The sequence below is a fragment of the Salminus brasiliensis genome, chromosome 6, assembly GCF_030463535.1.
Source record: "Salminus brasiliensis chromosome 6, fSalBra1.hap2, whole genome shotgun sequence".
In the NCBI taxonomy this organism is placed as follows: domain Eukaryota; kingdom Metazoa; phylum Chordata; class Actinopteri; order Characiformes; family Bryconidae; genus Salminus; species Salminus brasiliensis.
Window position 1 is genome coordinate 45,697,341 of NC_132883.1, and position 16,777 is coordinate 45,714,117.

Sequence of the window (16,777 nt, forward strand, 5' to 3'; positions counted from 1 at the left end):
GCTTTCGACGGATCGTTCATCTCCAACTCCATGTGCTCTGGTGGACTGACAGCAGGAAGACGGACAACGCCGTCCTCCATCACGCTAATGCTATGGACACATCATGGGCTAGCACTCTACAGCGGTCCTGGCTAATTCTGCATTCTGTCTTTCTCAGTTTTAAGAAGTCCTAAGCTCTCATGAGAGCACAGTCTGCAACAGAGGAGCAACCGGAGAAGCTAAATAACCTATTGTCTACATGTCTTAACGAGTAAACGTAGCCTGTGTTTACCAGATTACTACACTAGAGGTTTTAGGAGAGTACTACTTAATGTACGATAATGAGAGAAAGTAAAATTACACTACCTGTTAAAGTTTTGGGACACCTTGCTTACTTTTATAATGTAGATGTTTTGGTTTAGAGGCGAAAAAGATGATGTGCATCAATCCTGTGGGTGTTCTGAGATTGGTAAGAAGAGCAGATTAATGATTTGGCGGTTTTCTGTTTTTAACTATCGTTAAAAGCACTGAAGCACTAAAGTGTAATATTATAAAGCAGCAAATATTATAAAAAGCTGAACTGAACTGACCAAAAGTTTCAAATCATGTTATTTTATCATTTTAAAACTCAGAACAATCCATTTCTGAACACTACACCACAAAATGTTTTTACACTATTTTTATGATGTCATAAAAACCAATGCATTTACTTACAGTACTTTAGCCCCGCCCACTCACGCTGAGATAACAAGATGTGTTTTAGCTCAGATTGCTTCCTGAATGAGCGACCGGGCGGCTAATGAGACCAGACCTTATTTACATATATCAGTCCTAAAGGAGCAGTGACAGTTTAATTAAGAGAGGTCGCAAAACAGTAGGATATGGACTCCTCTGAAAGATAGGTGTCCCAAAACTTTTAATGGAGTGAAGCCAAGCCTGCAGAGGAGCTTCAGCTTTATTCAGGAACGCTCTTCAAAATAAAGGCGCCAAAATGTTTGTTTTTGTTTTCTTGTTTTGTTGTTGTTGTTTTGTTAGGAGCGACGCCATAGAAGAACCTTACATCAGATGGTTCTTTAACCCTTTGGAACGCTAAAGGCCTTTATGTGGGCTCGTACCTCAGCTCCCTCAAACAACAGAAATGACATGTTAGTACTACAGTGGTTACTGAATAATTCATACTGGTTACTGAATAATTCATACTGGTTACTGAATAATTCATACTGGTTACCGAACAATTGTTTGTAGATACTAAATAACTCATGGTAGACACACAGTTAATTGTGGATACTGGATAAATCATAGTGGACACTGAACAATTCATAGTGGAAACCGAATAATTCATACTGTATACTAAATCATTTATAGTGTATACTGAATAATTAATACTGGTTACCAAACATTTATTTGTAGATGATAAATAATTAATTCTGAATACTGGATAAAGTTATAGTGGATACTGATTAACTCACAATAGATACTGAACAATGCATACTGGTTACCTAACAATTATAGATGATAAATAATTTATTGTGGATACTGAATAATTCATAGTAGTGTTTTCACATAGTTTTATCCTAGTCGTGCCATGGTAAATTACCCAATAGTAGACTCTAAATAATTCACAGTGGATGCAAAATAATCCATAATCCATAGTGAAGTGCAGAGTAGATGCTGAATAATTCATACTGGTTATTCATAGTAGATATGAAATTATTCTAGATGCTGAAGAATTCATGGTAATAAGGATACTAATTTTCTACAGCTGAGAATAGATAGTAAATAATACATACTGGATAATTAACAGTGGTACTTCCAGCGGGTTACAGAGCCATTGTTGTAAATGAGAAAAGTGAACAGTTTCCATAACGTCCACTGAAAACCACTGAGGCTTTAAATTTACCGTTCAGGATTTAACAAGTCTTACTAAACCCAAAGCAGTTCTGCTCATGTAACACTTTTTTCTTCACCTTCACTTATTTATATAATATTGTTATTTATAAAAAGTCATTTTTCAGTGCTTCTACACCAGTTAACGTTTGTTAGAAATGTGTGCAGAAGCTTTATTTGTAAAACCTCCTGTTTAACCCTGAGGGCAGCAGCAGTTCAACTGTTTTTGATAGGAGCACTGATAGCAGATGATGTGTATGTACAGAATCGATGCCTATGTGTGTGTGTGTGTGATTTTTTTTAACGTTATTGGACGTGAATAAACTTGTATTAAATGTAAAAACTTGTCGATCAGTGTGGTTTAGTGTGATTCTGCTCAGTACAGTCATTAAAACATGGACAGTGCTGAAGCTCAGGGGAATTTCCACTGACTAATACATCTCTAGCCCCTCTCTCCCTCCTCCTCCTCCTCCTCCTCCTCCTCGGTGTAATCTGCAGACTGTGTTGGATCTTGTATTCTGATATGTAATATTATAACCAGTGAGGACTAAATATAGCTGAGGTATTCTCCAGACCTGGCAGGGAGAGCGGCGCTGAGGATTTCAGCAACTCAACACAAAACCTGCATTCATGAGTTTCACATCCTCCAGCAGGCGCAACCAGGAGAACACACACGGCAGTGTTCAGTGGCCGCCGCGCTCGGCCGTGTGGTCGCCACATTATTAGAGTTGACTCGTCACAACACACACCGGCCCGGCCCGGCCTCGCCCCGGGGAAACAGGCCTGCGGTAGTCCCTGTGTGGCTGCTGAGTGGCCGGGGCCTGTTTCCCATAGTGTAGCGTTTCCCACAGAGAGCCAGGGGAAGCAGATAGCCGTGAGAATGCCTTCAGAAACACAGCCAGCGCACACACACACACACACCTCACACTCACCTCACACTCCTCACACACAAAAACTCCTCACACACCACATACCTCACACTCCACAAACACACCTCACACTCCTCACACACACCTCACACTCCTCACACACGCACACACACACACCTCACACTCCTCACACACACACACACCTCACACTCACACTCCTCACACACACCACACAAACACACACGCACACCTCACACACGCACACACACACACCTCACACACACACACACCTCACACTCCTCAAAACACACCTCACACACACACACTCCTCACACACACACACACACACACACCTCACACTCCTCAAAACACACCTCACACACACACACACCTCACACTCCTCACACACACACACACCTCACACTTCTCATACACACACACACACCACACAAACACACCTCACACTCCTCTCACACACACACACACCACACACCTCACACTCCACAAACACACCTCACACTCCTCACACACAAACACACTTCACACACCTCACACTTCTCACACCCACCTCACACTCCTCACACACACCACACACTCCTCATACACACCTCACACTCCACACACACAAACACACCTCACACTCCTCACACCCACCTCACACTCCTCACTCACACACACACACACACACACCACACACCTCACACTCCACAAACTCCTCACACACACCTCACACTCCACAAACTCCTCACACACACCTCACACTCCACAAACACTCCTCACACACACCTCACACACCTGACTGGCTACTGATTAAAGGCCTGCTAGCTTTCCTACAGGATCAACTAGCTCAGGACCAGCTTCTGCTCATAGCTGTTTCAGATGGTCCAAGCTGGCCTTTGATGGAGAATCTGGTCACACTGGTTGAGTAGTTTGGTAAAGCTGGTCACACTGGTTATACCAATTGAGCTGTTTGATAAACCAACATGGCCAGGCTGGTTATACTGGTCAACCATCTAGATCATGCTGGTCAGCAAGCCTGGTTATATTGGTGGACCATCGTGTTTTGGAGATCGTGCCTCGGCGTCTCAGAGCCGTTCGGCTGCTTGCACATGATTAAGCAGGTGGTCTTAATGTTATGGCTGATCTGTTGTTGCTCCGCTGCATTATGGGAAGCCTTTAAGCTTAAACAGAACCCTGGGCGCGTGCACGGTGAACACGCGCTCCTGCAGGACATTCCCCATTCCCACACTGTAGCGCGCACACGCACACGCACACGCACGCGCACGCGCACATACACACACACAAACACCGGAAGAGGAGCGTGCTCGTGCAGGAGGAACATGGCGAAGTGAGAGAAACAGGCAGGAGAGGAGATACGGGGTAAGAGGGTTAACCCTAACCTCCCACAGTACACCTGCACACACACACACACACACACACACACACTGAAGGTCAGAGGAGGTCCCGGCTCGGTTCTGTGTGGGTCTGAGGGGGTGGAGGCGCTCTCAGCCTGGCCAGAGGTCAGAGCGGTGAGTCCGCTTCCTCCGTGCACTGGGGTCAGTGTGGACTACAGGTTCCTCCTGAAGTTCTAGCAGAGCTCCAGAGCTATCTAGAACATATGAGCTCAGCAGCAGTCTCACTGAAGAGACTCCAGCAGAAGGGGCGGTGTCTTAAAGGGGAACTCCACCCATCTTTCAAACTCCTGCATAATGTTTAATACCTATAAACAAACACACCCAGAGTCCGGTTCTGTGTGAAACTGAGCTTCAGTGGACAGAACCTGACCCACTCTGACCTCTCTACAGTGGAGCTGAATGGAACCAGGCGTCAGTCGCCATGACTACCACAACACAGATACAGCCCATAATTTATCTCCTATCCAAACCCACCAGTGCAGCTACACGAGTCTTCTGAGTTTTATATGGAGTGATGATGATGATGATGATGATGAAGGTAAAATAGTGAATAGAGAATCTGAACTAATGCAGTTCTCTTTAGGGACTACTTTCTGTAGCTGCACTACACCCTGCAGCATGTATCCCTCCACCATTTTAATGATCTGAGGTTTTAAGACCTACAGTCTTCTCAGAATTGGGGTAAAAACTTCATACTACCCTAAATTACTGTTACTGAATGATGCAGAAAATAAAGTACACTAAAGTAGTGAGCAGTGCAGCTTTAGCTACACAGACTGTCCATTTGTGAACATTTTTATTTATTTATGTGTTTGTTTGTTTATTTTTCCAGGTCAAGGAATTTGTGGGGAAGGCTGATGCTAAGAATATATCATTATAATTGTTTATCGGTTATAATTGAATTACTCACATTTCAGTCAGGTCAGTAATAATTGTATGACATATTCAATATTTATTGACATAATTAATAATTACATAACATATTCTGAAGTATATTTTGTATATTATATATTTTTGATTCCATCGGAATTTACAGAATTACATTTTCAGGCCAAATCAACCAACAAGTTACAGTTGATTGTGTAAATTATGAAGATCTTAGGATTTATCCACATAATGTAATTAAGAATTACCCCTGGTGCTTCGTACAGTCTGGTGCAAAAGTTTGGAAACCTCTAGTCAAATGACGTACTTTATTTTTAATTATATGTTATATGTGTATATAAGTGTAAATAAGTCATATGTCATACAGACACATTTTAATTCACAGTTACTGTTTATTTACTGGAAATAACAAAGAAAAAAATACAACATAAAATAAGGCATAAAATAATAAAGAGAGTCTCGTTATAATATCTATTTGTACTCCGGTTGGATGATTGCTGTTATTATGGTGTAGTAAGAGGTGGTGCAGGTCTCTGAGATAAACAGTGAGCGATGTCTGATCAGGCTGGTTTAAATACAGGTTCATAAACAAACCCCTGACCATTTTTACAGGTTGACTATTGCGTGCAGGTCTTGAGGTCATGGGTAACGCCAGCAGTGAGAGGAGCGCTCAGGCCAATCGGCGAGAAAGCCGCGGAGCCAAGGATGGAGCCCGACCCAAAATACTGATGGACAGCACTGAGGATGCGGACATCTTTCAAGCAGATGACGCCAAGGTGAGTTTAATAAAGTGGTCATTACAGCGGAAGCACTGACGCTGACGTAGCAGGGGTTTCACACACCTCTGTGTCACTGCTAGGTTGAGAGCAGGTCCACCACCTCAATATACCAGACAGCGTTACTGAGCGGACCACCATGTGCAGTGATGGTTCTAAGGTGAAGGCCTGTAGGGGGTTATAGGGGGCTGATAAATGATCAATTATGCACCCATAAAGTGAACCCATGAGGTGGGCTGAGTTCATAAAGTCAGTGCTGGCACATGCTCACAATCTCTTTCTCAGGAGTTTCTGGCCTGGCAGCGTGATCTGGAGTCAGAGTCTAAAGCCCCTCCTGAGGAGCGACCCACTGTGTTTCGATGGACGGGCCCAGCTAAGGACGTCTGTCTGTCAGGATCCTTCAACAACTGGGCCAGTAAAATCCCCCTGTCCAAAAGGTCAGTCTGATAAGAGCCAAATGAGGTGCTCTGTATCTATTGTACTGATAATCAAGTCAGTTCATGATTATCTTGAGAGTTAATCCAATACTCTGACTTTTAAAAAGGCCAGACAACTGGACTTAACTGGACACTAACAAACCGTACAAAGAGTATTTTTAAATACATTTACACTATGAATTATACTCTTGTTGGAAATATTTAGTAACTGCTATGGATTATTCAGCATATCCTTTATTCTGCTATACTTTTAATGCATGTGCTGTTTCAGTATTCTCTCTGCAGTACTCAGTTCTGTATCACTTCTGCAGTGCTGAGAGTGAGGAACTGGAGGGAGGATAAACATACAGACCCTTGCACTTTAAGGGTTAAAAAGCTTTGCAGCTTTTTCTTAATCATTGATTCTAATCATACAGCATAACATTATGCTGTTTACATATGAACCACTAGAGGTCACTGTGGGTTTACAGTCATGGAAGCACAAGCATTTGTTTACAGTCAACATAGAGAACTTCATATTACCTGGTTAATTTAGTGGCTTGTGATGTTGTTGTGATGGTGGTGGTGGTGGTGTGATGGTAACACACTTTCATTGTCACCCTTTCCCATATCTCTGTCTTTCTCACAGTCACAATAACTTTGTGGCGGTGGTTGACCTGCCTGAGGGAGAGCACCAGTATAAATTCTATGTAGACGGAAACTGGACACTGGATCCAAAGCAGGTACAACCACATGTTCATAACATCTGGAACAGAGCGTCGAGTTTCAGCAGAGTCTTTCCTGAACGCCACCAACACCACTTCTTTACCTCCTTACTGTGTAGTTTGTTTTTATGAGCAATTACAATCAATTCTAAGAATGCATTCAAACTTCAGCCACTGCCCTTCTGCAAATGAAAAAATGATTTTTTAATTTATTAATTTAACATAAAAAATAAATGTATATAATTTATCTAAACATTAAAAAGCATAGGAACAATAAACCGTCTTACATTCTTTTCTTTTCTGTTATATCTGTAATTATTAAAATAATAATTTTTTATATTTGAAGACTGACCGTTTTAGCTTTCTTATTCAGGCTGAAATGAGAAACTTTGCTCCGATCGTTTGTTTTTTGGCTGAGAATTTTAATTTCAGTTCCTGGTTTAACCTTTCTCAGCCCGTAGTGACCAGTAAGGCTGGTACGGTGAATAACATCATCCAGGTGAAGAAGACAGACTTTGAGGTTTTTGATGCCCTGAAGACGGACTCTGAGAAATGTGCTGACATGTCAGGTCAGAGGTCAAACACTGTATGCGTTTATACATTCAGAGAATTGTGAGATTCTCCAGGTGTGTTGTGTAACCCGCACTCTCTCTCTCACAGACATGTCCGGTTCTCCTCCTGGATCGTACCATCAGGAGCCATACCTCACTAAATCTGAAGATCGACTGCGTTCTCCTCCCATTCTCCCACCTCACCTGCTGCAGGTGCTGCTCAATAAAGATACCGGCGTCTCGGTGAGTAACGCTCTGTACTGTTCCACAGAACCTTGTAGGATGATGGTGACGGTGACCTCAGGACAGCTGAGTATAGATAGTGTACATATAGGTCTGAATAAGTTTGGCTAAGGATGAGTATGGATGGTATAAATGGGGATAGTTATAGATCAGGAGTGGGCAACGAGGGTCCGAGTCCAGCACAGTTCGCTGATTTCCCTGCTCTAACAGACAGACTACACCTGGCAGTTAACAGGTGAGTTCAGTCAGCCTGAGCAGGAAAAGAAAAGCACTGTGCAAGAATCTGGCCCTTCAAGGGATTTAGGGATTGCCCACCCCTGCTGTAGATAGATATAGGTACGGGTATAGATGGTATAGGTATGGGTGGAGATGGTATTTATGGAATAAATGGGATGGGGATGGGGCTAGATAGTATAGGTATTGGTATAGATTACATGGGTATTGGGGGTGGATGGCACTGGTATAGAAGGGTATGGGTGGTGAAGAGTGTAGATGGTTTGGATATGGGTATGGCTGGTATAGGTATTGGTATAGATGGTCGATGAATGGTATCTGTATAGAAGGGTATGGATGGTGATGGTATGGGTATAGATGGTAAGGTAAGGGTGTGTTTGGGTAGGGGTTGGATGGTATGGGTAAATGATCCTGAGCACTGATCCTGTAACAGATCTATTCTGAAGCATGATATGATGGGTGTAGAACTGTGTTTTACTTTTAGGTACGTGTTGTATGGGAAAAGCCCAAACATTTTAAACTTCTTTGTTTTGTGTTTGTTGTGATGAACAGTGTGATCCAGCTCTGCTGCCTGAACCCAACCATGTGATGCTGAACCATTTGTACGCACTATCAATCAAGGTATAGCTCACCACTAGTTCAGTTAAATTCTTACAGACATACTGTAGACACGCCTAGTTCAGGTTGCTATACTGACCCGTCAGCATATTTACACCTTACTATTACTAAAAAGGGCTCAGTGGCCAGGTTTCTAATAAAGCGGCAAGTAAGCGGTAGTGCAAGTTAGGAGCTAGGGTTGGGCAGTATTATAATATTGGGCAGAGTGTATGAAATGTGTGATCAGTACTCCTAGAACATTGTATGGATCATACAAAACACAAATGTAGACTAATTATATAAAAGAGATTTGAACAACAACAGCCAGCATACAGTAACTACAACTAAATGGTAGCTGATTGGATTGCAGCTCATATTGCTATTTTATCCAGTATTTGTTACCAATTGTTTGAGTTTTCCTCAATTTAATTTAGTAATGGTATGGAAGGTATAGATACTGTAGATGGATGGATGGAGATGGGTATAGAAGGGTACACCATTTGCTATTGCTATTTTATCATTTATCCAACTGTTTGAGTTTTCGTTCTATTTAAATAATCCATTTTTGCAGATGTTTATTAATAAAATCACTTCTGACATGTTTTGTTTGTTTGAAACTAGCAAAGTTCAGAAAAAAAACAAAAAAATACTAAATGTGTACCGTGACGTAGTGTAGCCATGTTGCCCATCTCTCTTAAGTGTTTCTAATAAAGTGGACAGGACCTATATTGTAATGTAATGTAATGTTTCTTATTATCTTTTTCTCCCAGGATGGTGTGATGGTACTCAGCGCCACTCACCGCTACAAAAAGAAATACGTGACTACACTGCTGTATAAACCCATATGAACTATAAGCTGGGAAAAGCCCACCTGGATGTCAGCTTGCTTTATCAACACTATTTAAACAGAAAAGAGTATTGTAAGATTGTGAGACCTGATGACTATAAGAAGCTCATGTGCTGTTTATATCATTACTGTTATGGCAAAACCTTGTATCTGCAAACTTCACATCTGAAACCACCAGCTGCCTTTTACAATTCATGATGAATTGACCGATATAAATGGTCCAAAATTATATAGAACAAATTTTGCCAGAATTAATGTGTATTAAATTTAAAAGCAGTTTTTTACCTTTTTCGATAAAATTACCGTTTCAGGATTTTGTCACGACAGCAATGCTATTTGTTTGGTGCTTAAATTTCATATAGAAGCTGCTATATATGCAAGGGTCCAAAAACCATAACTTTATTTTGATGTTTGATTAATGCAACAAGCGTGTAAAGAAGAACTGTTTAATCTGTTGATGCATTTTAAAGTTTTTAGACTGTAAGATTTTTCCAGTCATGACCAATATACACTATTGATTTGTGTATCTATCTATTATAATCTTTTATTACAGAATTTTATCACTTCTTATCACAGAATGATACTGTCCAAGTGAAAGAATTTATAAATAAAACGTTATCATTAGAAACTGGAGTGTAGATTTTTCCAGAATGGAAGCTAACCTTGTCTGTCACACAGTTTACATTTACATTTACGGCATTTAGCAGACGCTCTTATCCAGAGCAACTTACAAAGTGCTTTGCTATTTACCCAAGAAAAACCTTAGCTAGTTAGAATAGACTAATAGTTCAAAGATACCTTTAAGCTTAGACATTAGTACACACAAGACAATAAGGCGACCATAGTTTAAGATAAAAACATATATCTTACAAAAATACTTTACATTTCACAAAGGAAAAATATTGTGTGCCCTGTTTTGAAACTATGCATTTACTTATTGCAGCACAAACAACACACAAACAAGATGTCGTATTGTGCAATATTTGTTTTTCTTCAGGTGTATTTTTGTAAATGACAGGAAAGGCCACCAATCACAGTTTTCACTCACTCCTCACATCTGAGGTCAGTTTGTCATTTCTTACACAGACTTTGATTAAGGTTCTTGTAGTCAGAGTTGTAAGTATGGTTATGCTGGGCAAAGCAGTGGGCAGCAACCCGGTCACATTCGCACACTGCAGCCTGGCATTTATCATTGGAGCCTTTAGACGAAGACAAACACACACAAACACACAGTACAGGAATTTGGTCTAATTCACTACACAGCGTGAACATCAAAGCACTTTAACGAAAAATCCACTATACAGAAAAATAAACAAAATTCTTCACATAGCTGAATACTGACCTAACAGACATCTTTATAAAAGCAGAAATCTTGTAAAAAATTTAGGAGTCCTTGTTTATAGATAACAAGTCATACAGTGTCAAAAACACATAAGCAGGTCTATCTATCTAACTATTTGCTAGCTACATTAGTCTCATAGCTATTTACAACATTCAGTCCTCACCTGAGCAGGTGACCCTGGTGTTGGAACAGGTGTAGTCGTAAACCTTCACATATGGCAGGTCTATTATGGTTCGGCATTCTGGAAGTTTCTTAGCAGTCGCATAGCAGTTGTCATGCACTTCACAGCACCTGAGCAATTAGACAAGATCGGTGACTAAACCAGACCACAGCGTTTGTAGAAGCCCTCACACACTCTCCTCAAACTGGGTGGAGGTGTTCGGTCATCTCTAATAGACTTAATTATGTGGTTTCGAACAATGTCTGCCTCTCTGTTGTCTATACACTGATAGCAGGAGGACAGCGGATCACTGTTAGCCCTCTTACCGTAAAGCTAGTGGACCAGTGTCTGATTGCTCAGCGTTCTCTGAGCAGTCCGTCAGTGGTTAAGTATTAGACAGAGTATTAGATAAAATGTCACTTTTCATCGCTGAATTTCCACCAATAATCCAATTTACTAATTTTTCTTTCATTTCTTACTTTGTAAACATTTATAAATAAGTTCAGCAAATAATGTTTAACTTAGTAATTGTCAAACAAAGATTTCTCATAGTTGTTTGATATTTATCGCAGTTTATTTTCTACAATGAAAGTCTCTGTGCTTAGTTAGATCTTGACAGTTATCTAGGGTGGTTCGAGGGTGGCCCAGCAGTGGCACACAGTCAATGGGGTGTCAATCTATGACCGATATATGCTCGCTATCTGGGTAAACATGAATAAACAGCCTAGATTAGCATAGCTAGCAGTACATCTCCACATGGTTTGAGAAGAATTTGTGATGATTTAGGCGTGCAGGTAGCACCATGCTAATTGGTGGGGTATAAGCTTCAGCCTGGAGTATTAGCATGTAGCGCCAGAGTGTCTTGGCCACCAAATGTGTCCTGGCTGATCGAGTCTGATTGAGGTAGGGGGTATCTGCAGGTATCTGCAGGAATCTAGGAAAACGTGACCCACTTCATCTTCATCTTTCTAAGGACGCTCATGCTCCATACCGGTCCAGCTGGTCTATGGGCGTGCCGGAACCCCCAAGCCCACAGTAGCAGCCGTAGTTGTTGTAGATGAGGGGGTTCACGCCAGGCTGGGCGCATTTGATCATCTCCCCAAACTGCCATATGGCGTAGGGCACCACGGCCCCGTGCACCTCGAACGCTGCAGGAGGAACATCAGCAGTTTGCTCAGTTTCGCATTAAATGTAAAGTTCTTCTCGTGGTAGTTTTTGGAATGCATGTTTCATGACCATACACTGCAGGTCCGAAAGTATTCAGACACCTGCTTATTCAGCGCTTCTTCTGAAACCTAAGGTAATAGTAAGGATCCAATAGGTCTTCAGTAGAGCTCCATCATTGCAGATAACACAGTTCCACCACTCAGTGGTTCTTGCTGACCTAAGATAAACTTTGTAAATGGACTCACCTGTGGTTATGACCATGCCTGGGTCTGTAGAATAACCTGTGACTGTGGACTGACTGTTGGCTGTGGACTCATCAGTAGTTACTGATTCACTGTGGCTGTTAACCTATAATGGCTATGGACTCACCTGTGTCTCTGAACACACCTTTGGCTTTAGACTCAGATGTCTATGGACTCTCCTGAACGCTCCTGTATCTGTAATCTAATGTTGTGTGGCTGTGGACTCACCTGTGGCTAAGAGCAGAAACCAGGAGAGACGCATGGCTGTGGATAAGATAGAGGATCCTCCTGCTGAGCTGCCTTTAAAAGGACGGAAGGAGGAGGAGTGGTGGGAACACACCAGATGAAGGAGTACTGTGGGAGGAGAGGGATGAGGGAAGAGATGAGGTCAGCAGCTCGAGCTGACTGGGCAAAAAGTGGGCAGGAACAGTGCCAGTTAACCCACTTAAACCCAAAAGGTCCAAATTTTCACTGTCAAAACAAAGAAACTAAACATACTGAATAATTCATAGTGGATAATGAATAATTCATAGTGAATAATGAATAACTTATAGTGGATAATGAATTATTCATAGTAGATACTGAATAATTCACTGTGGATACTGAATATTTCATAGTAGATACTGAATAATTCACTGTGGATACTGAATATTTCATAGTAGAAACTGAATAATTCATAGAGGATAATGAATAATTCATTCAAAAATTCAAAAATGTTTTATTAAAAGAAAATTTGAAATTGAAGAAATTGAGTGTAATTATGAGTAAAAGCTGATCTTACATTTTTCTGTAACACATGCTGAACTGAGGAGGTCTACATAAAAACATTATATATAGAAATACTTTGGGATAAAGACGTCTGTTTATCTACTGTCATTCAAACATTTACATATCTTGCAAAAATACTTCATAATAATAATATTTTTTGTGCTTACAATACATTGTTTTGAAACTGAGAGATTATTACAGTGCCAACAACACAAACAAACTGCAGGTCGTTTCTGTCTCCATGGCTGTTATTTCTGCGCTGTATTCTTTTTCTTCATGTGTATTTTTGTAAATGACAGGAAACAGGCAATCAATTACAGTTCACACATCTGAGGTCATTTCTAGCACAGGTATCAGTCAGGCCTCTGGTAGACGGAGTCTGATTATACCTTGCAAAGAAGTGAGCAGCAGCCTGGTCACATGCAGCTTTGCAGTTATCATCAAAGCCTTTGGACATTGACAAACATACACACGCACACACAGTATAGAACTACGTCATACCAGCTTATTTACATAAACTCAAGAACAAGTTCAAAAAGGAAAGGTCTAGTTCACAACACAGCTGGTGCTGGTTACACAGCGAGTGTAGGTATTCTGCATTTCCCCTCAAAGTGGAGATTTTATTTACATTTTTATTTATTTATTGGCAAAAAAAATGTGTTACAGGGTTGTGAAAGTGACATTCTTTGCATTTTATTTTTTTAGCTTGTAAGACACAATTTGGATGAAAGGACCGGAACCTCATTGAGTAAATTAGTAAATGTTTATGTATTAATGTTCATTAATATAGGTTCAGCTGGTTTTAAAGGTATTTAACTCCCTCCCATACATACGCACTATGCACTATAGTCTTACAATTTGTACTTAAAGCCCCCAGATCACACCATCCTAACCACAGTCAATACTGTGTGCCCCCAGTGCCCTGTGGTATAGTGTCATTATTTTATCCGTTATCCGTAACTGAAACTCAGGTGTGTTTTACAGGTTACAGTAGGTTTAACCTTCTGTAAACTGTTAATAAGAGCCTATTTCCATCTTCAGTCTAAATAATGATCTTTGAGGTTTCCTAGTTTCAGGTACTTCAGTCACTATCCGTATCATTTTAGCCCGATTAAGAAGTCTTTACATATTTACATTTGCCGGTCCCAATAACTGTATTCTGAAGTAGGGATAAACTGATAAAAACAGAGAAAAAACATTTAAAAAACAACAGTAAAAACACAACAAATAAAGGTTGTTTCAGTCACATACTTTGTGTTCTGTGTATTTTTGTAAATGATAAAAGAAAGAGTGCATCAACACAGTTTTCACACCATCCTGCGTTACTTGCACTTTTCTTGGTCATAGTTGAAGTATTCGGAGTTGTAAGTATGGTGATGCTGGCCAATGCAGTGGGCAGCGTCCCGGTCACATTCGCACACTGCAGCCTGGCATTTATCATTGGAGGCTTTAGACGAAGACAAACACACACAAACACACAGTACAGGACTTTGTTACACTGGATTATTAACATATCCTCAAGAGACACATTCCGAAAGGAAAGGTGTCTCTGGAAAGGAAAGCACTTTAGTGAAAAATCCACTTTACAGAAATGGACAAAATTCTTCAAATAGCTGAATACTGACCTAACAGACATCTTTATAAAAGCAGAAAACTTGTAAAAATTTTAGGAGTCCTTGTTTATAGATAACAAGTCATACAGTGTCAAATAACACAAAAGCAGGTCTATCAGGGATAACTTTAGCCTTGACTTTAGCTAGGCATGCCGTTAGCACCATGCTAAGTGGAATAAGCTATTGTACTAGTGCATATCAAACAAATTTAAAACTATGAAAAGGTGCATTGTGATCAGAATTTAATAAAAATATGAATGTTTTATATTAATTTAATGACACATTTCATTTGACCTTTGATCAGTGTGATTCATGATTGTTATTATTATTATTATTATTATTATTATTATATTTGATAAGATCAAAAGAGGGATAATAGAAAAGGATGGACTTCTGGAGGGTCTGTTCATTTAGACACTCAGGACTTGGTTGGGGCTCCAACAATTACTGCATCAATTTAGCTTGTGGCACTGCTGAGGTCTTACTGAAGCCCAAGTTTGGCTTGGCCTTCAGCCTATCTCTATTGCTGGCTCACGTGTTTCTCATCTTCCTATTAACAATAGCCCACAGATTTTCTATGGAGTTCAGGTCAGAAAAGTTGGATGGTCAGCAAACCATAGATTTGGCACCGTGGACAGGTACTGAGTCCTGCTGGGAAAGAAAATCGGCATCTCCGTAAAGCTCGTCAGCAGATAGAAGCATCTAGTGCTACTACTATCTACTTCCAGACCACTGAACAACAGTCCAGTTCTTTTGCTCCTCAGCCCAGGTAAGACCCTTCTGATGGTGTCTCTGGTTCTCTCTGGTTGGATATTGGACTCTGGGTCAGCCACAGAAGGTCATTGCAGTAAGGCTGGCTGTTTTTAGAGTGCTGTACCAGACCTGACAGTTGATCATCTTCTGGACAACTGTCAGATCAACAGTCTTCCCTATGTATGTAGTTGCGTTTGCTGAGCTAGACCAAGAGATTTACAGTACTTCTACTGTTCGAATAGGAATTTAGCTCCAAATGAAAAATACTGGATTTCTGATTTTCATAAGCAGTGAACCATACGGATCAAAAGTAAAACAACAAAAAGTCTGAAATATCTCACTTCACATGTAATGACTAGAAAATAAACGTAGTAGTATTAGCTTCTGGTTAGTTACATTAGCCACATAGCTCATATGATTAGAGCTCCTTACCAGAGCAGGTCACCTCTCCACCGAAACATTCGTACTTATAACTCTTGATATATGGCAGGTTAAATATGCCGGAGCATTCTCGTTTTTTAATTCTTCCATAGCACTTGTCATGCTCGTAACAGCACCTGAGCAAACAGCATGGGTTACACAGTTAGTTAAATTAGCACACAGCTCAAAAGCTAGTTTACTATGAAAAATACATATAAACAGTATAGTCGATCAGACAAGACATAATTTTGTGACTTAAGTTTTACACCAGAGCTAAGTGGCTAATGTAGCCAAAAAGCAATGGAAATTATCCAGAGGTCTACATCATCACACACTTCAGTGGTCTTCAGTGGTCTGGCACTATACGACTCACTGTTATCTATAAACCTAGATAAACAAATGGCTAGTCTAGATTCACATGCCTTAACCCTGCTCGTTAGTAGAGTTTGAGACGGCTAAACAGCTCCAACCGATGTGAGTAGAGTGTGTGATGATTAGGCTTATAGGTTGCCTCCAGCTAAATGGTTGGGGTATTAGGTTGTATTAGCCATTATTAGGGCATTTACGTGTAGCTCCAGTGTAAAACTAGACTAACCTATAACTTATAACAATAGTAATAATAATATCTAAAAAAGATCAAATCAATATTTCTATTTATCCTATAAGAATTGATCTATTTTATCATTTCTATATCAAACGTTCGTCCTCCATACTGGTCCAGAGAATCCACAGGCGTGCCAGATCCCCCTATCCCACAGTAGCAGCCGTAGTCGATGTATTTGAGGGAGCCCATGCTCTCCGTGGTACAGTCGATCATGTCACCGAAGTGATAAAAAGCGATCGGCACCATCTTCCCTTGCACCCCTTCATGGAGGAGGTTAGGGTGGA

At 40.7% G+C, this 16,777-nt stretch overlaps 3 protein-coding genes across 6 annotated transcripts; 1 reads left to right on the plus strand and 2 right to left on the minus strand.

Annotated features, from left to right (window-relative positions):
• The first annotated feature begins 4,017 nt into the window (after positions 1–4,017).
• prkab1b (protein kinase, AMP-activated, beta 1 non-catalytic subunit, b) lies at positions 4,018–10,052 on the plus strand. Of its 4 annotated transcripts, XM_072682578.1 has the most exons (9): positions 4,018–4,115; positions 4,983–5,071; positions 5,666–5,811; positions 6,097–6,248; positions 6,877–6,970; positions 7,407–7,521; positions 7,613–7,746; positions 8,533–8,601; positions 9,348–10,052. In XM_072682578.1, the coding sequence occupies exons 2-9, from the start codon at positions 5,008–5,010 to the stop codon at positions 9,423–9,425; spliced, it is 852 nt and encodes a 283-aa protein (XP_072538679.1). In that variant the 5' UTR covers positions 4,018–4,115; positions 4,983–5,007; the 3' UTR covers positions 9,426–10,052. The 4 variants fall into 4 exon arrangements, with proteins under 4 accessions (XP_072538679.1, XP_072538681.1, XP_072538682.1 ...); XM_072682580.1 differs by lacking the exon at positions 4,983–5,071 and having other exon boundaries at positions 5,648–5,811; XM_072682581.1 differs by lacking the exon at positions 4,983–5,071 and having other exon boundaries at positions 4,029–4,115.
• Positions 10,053–10,394: 342 nt separating this feature from the next.
• LOC140557031 (phospholipase A2-like) lies at positions 10,395–13,303 on the minus strand. Its single transcript, XM_072681161.1, has 5 exons — positions 13,271–13,303; positions 12,564–12,689; positions 11,918–12,074; positions 10,930–11,057; positions 10,395–10,623 (listed from the first exon to the last, which is right to left on the minus strand). Exons 1-5 carry the CDS (start codon positions 13,275–13,277, stop codon positions 10,496–10,498), a joined length of 546 nt encoding a protein of 181 aa, XP_072537262.1. The 5' UTR covers positions 13,278–13,303; the 3' UTR covers positions 10,395–10,495.
• A 1,088-nt stretch (positions 13,304–14,391) lies between these two features.
• On the minus strand, positions 14,392–16,777 carry LOC140557032 (acidic phospholipase A2 KBf-grIB-like). The gene is made up of 3 exons (XM_072681163.1): positions 16,603–16,777; positions 15,902–16,026; positions 14,392–14,550 (listed from the first exon to the last, which is right to left on the minus strand). The coding sequence occupies exons 1-3, from the start codon at positions 16,737–16,739 to the stop codon at positions 14,426–14,428; spliced, it is 387 nt and encodes a 128-aa protein (XP_072537264.1). The 5' UTR covers positions 16,740–16,777; the 3' UTR covers positions 14,392–14,425.

Bases quoted from the DNA above. Each gene is read 5' to 3' on its own strand.
- prkab1b (XM_072682578.1), top strand. From the start codon at position 5,008: ATGCTAAGAATATATCATTATAATTGTTTATCGGTTATAATTGAATTA. The intron at 6,249-6,876 runs GTCAGTCTGATA...TCTTTCTCACAG, and splicing joins AAAATCCCCCTGTCCAAAAG to TCACAATAACTTTGTGGCGG. The intron at 7,747-8,532 runs GTGAGTAACGCT...TGTGATGAACAG, and splicing joins ATAAAGATACCGGCGTCTCG to TGTGATCCAGCTCTGCTGCC.
- LOC140557031 (XM_072681161.1), bottom strand. The intron at 11,058-11,917 runs GTATGGAGCATG...CTAATTGCTCAG, and splicing joins CCCATAGACCAGCTGGACCG to GTGCTGTGAAGTGCATGACA. The intron at 10,624-10,929 runs GTGAGGACTGAA...CTTCGTCTAAAG, and splicing joins CACCAGGGTCACCTGCTCAG to GCTCCAATGATAAATGCCAG.
- LOC140557032 (XM_072681163.1), bottom strand. From the start codon at position 16,739: ATGGTGCCGATCGCTTTTTATCACTTCGGTGACATGATCGACTGTACC. The intron at 16,027-16,602 runs GTATGGAGGACG...CTGTTTGCTCAG, and splicing joins CCTGTGGATTCTCTGGACCA to GTGCTGTTACGAGCATGACA. The intron at 14,551-15,901 runs GTAAGGAGCTCT...CTTCGTCTAAAG, and splicing joins TGGAGAGGTGACCTGCTCTG to CCTCCAATGATAAATGCCAG.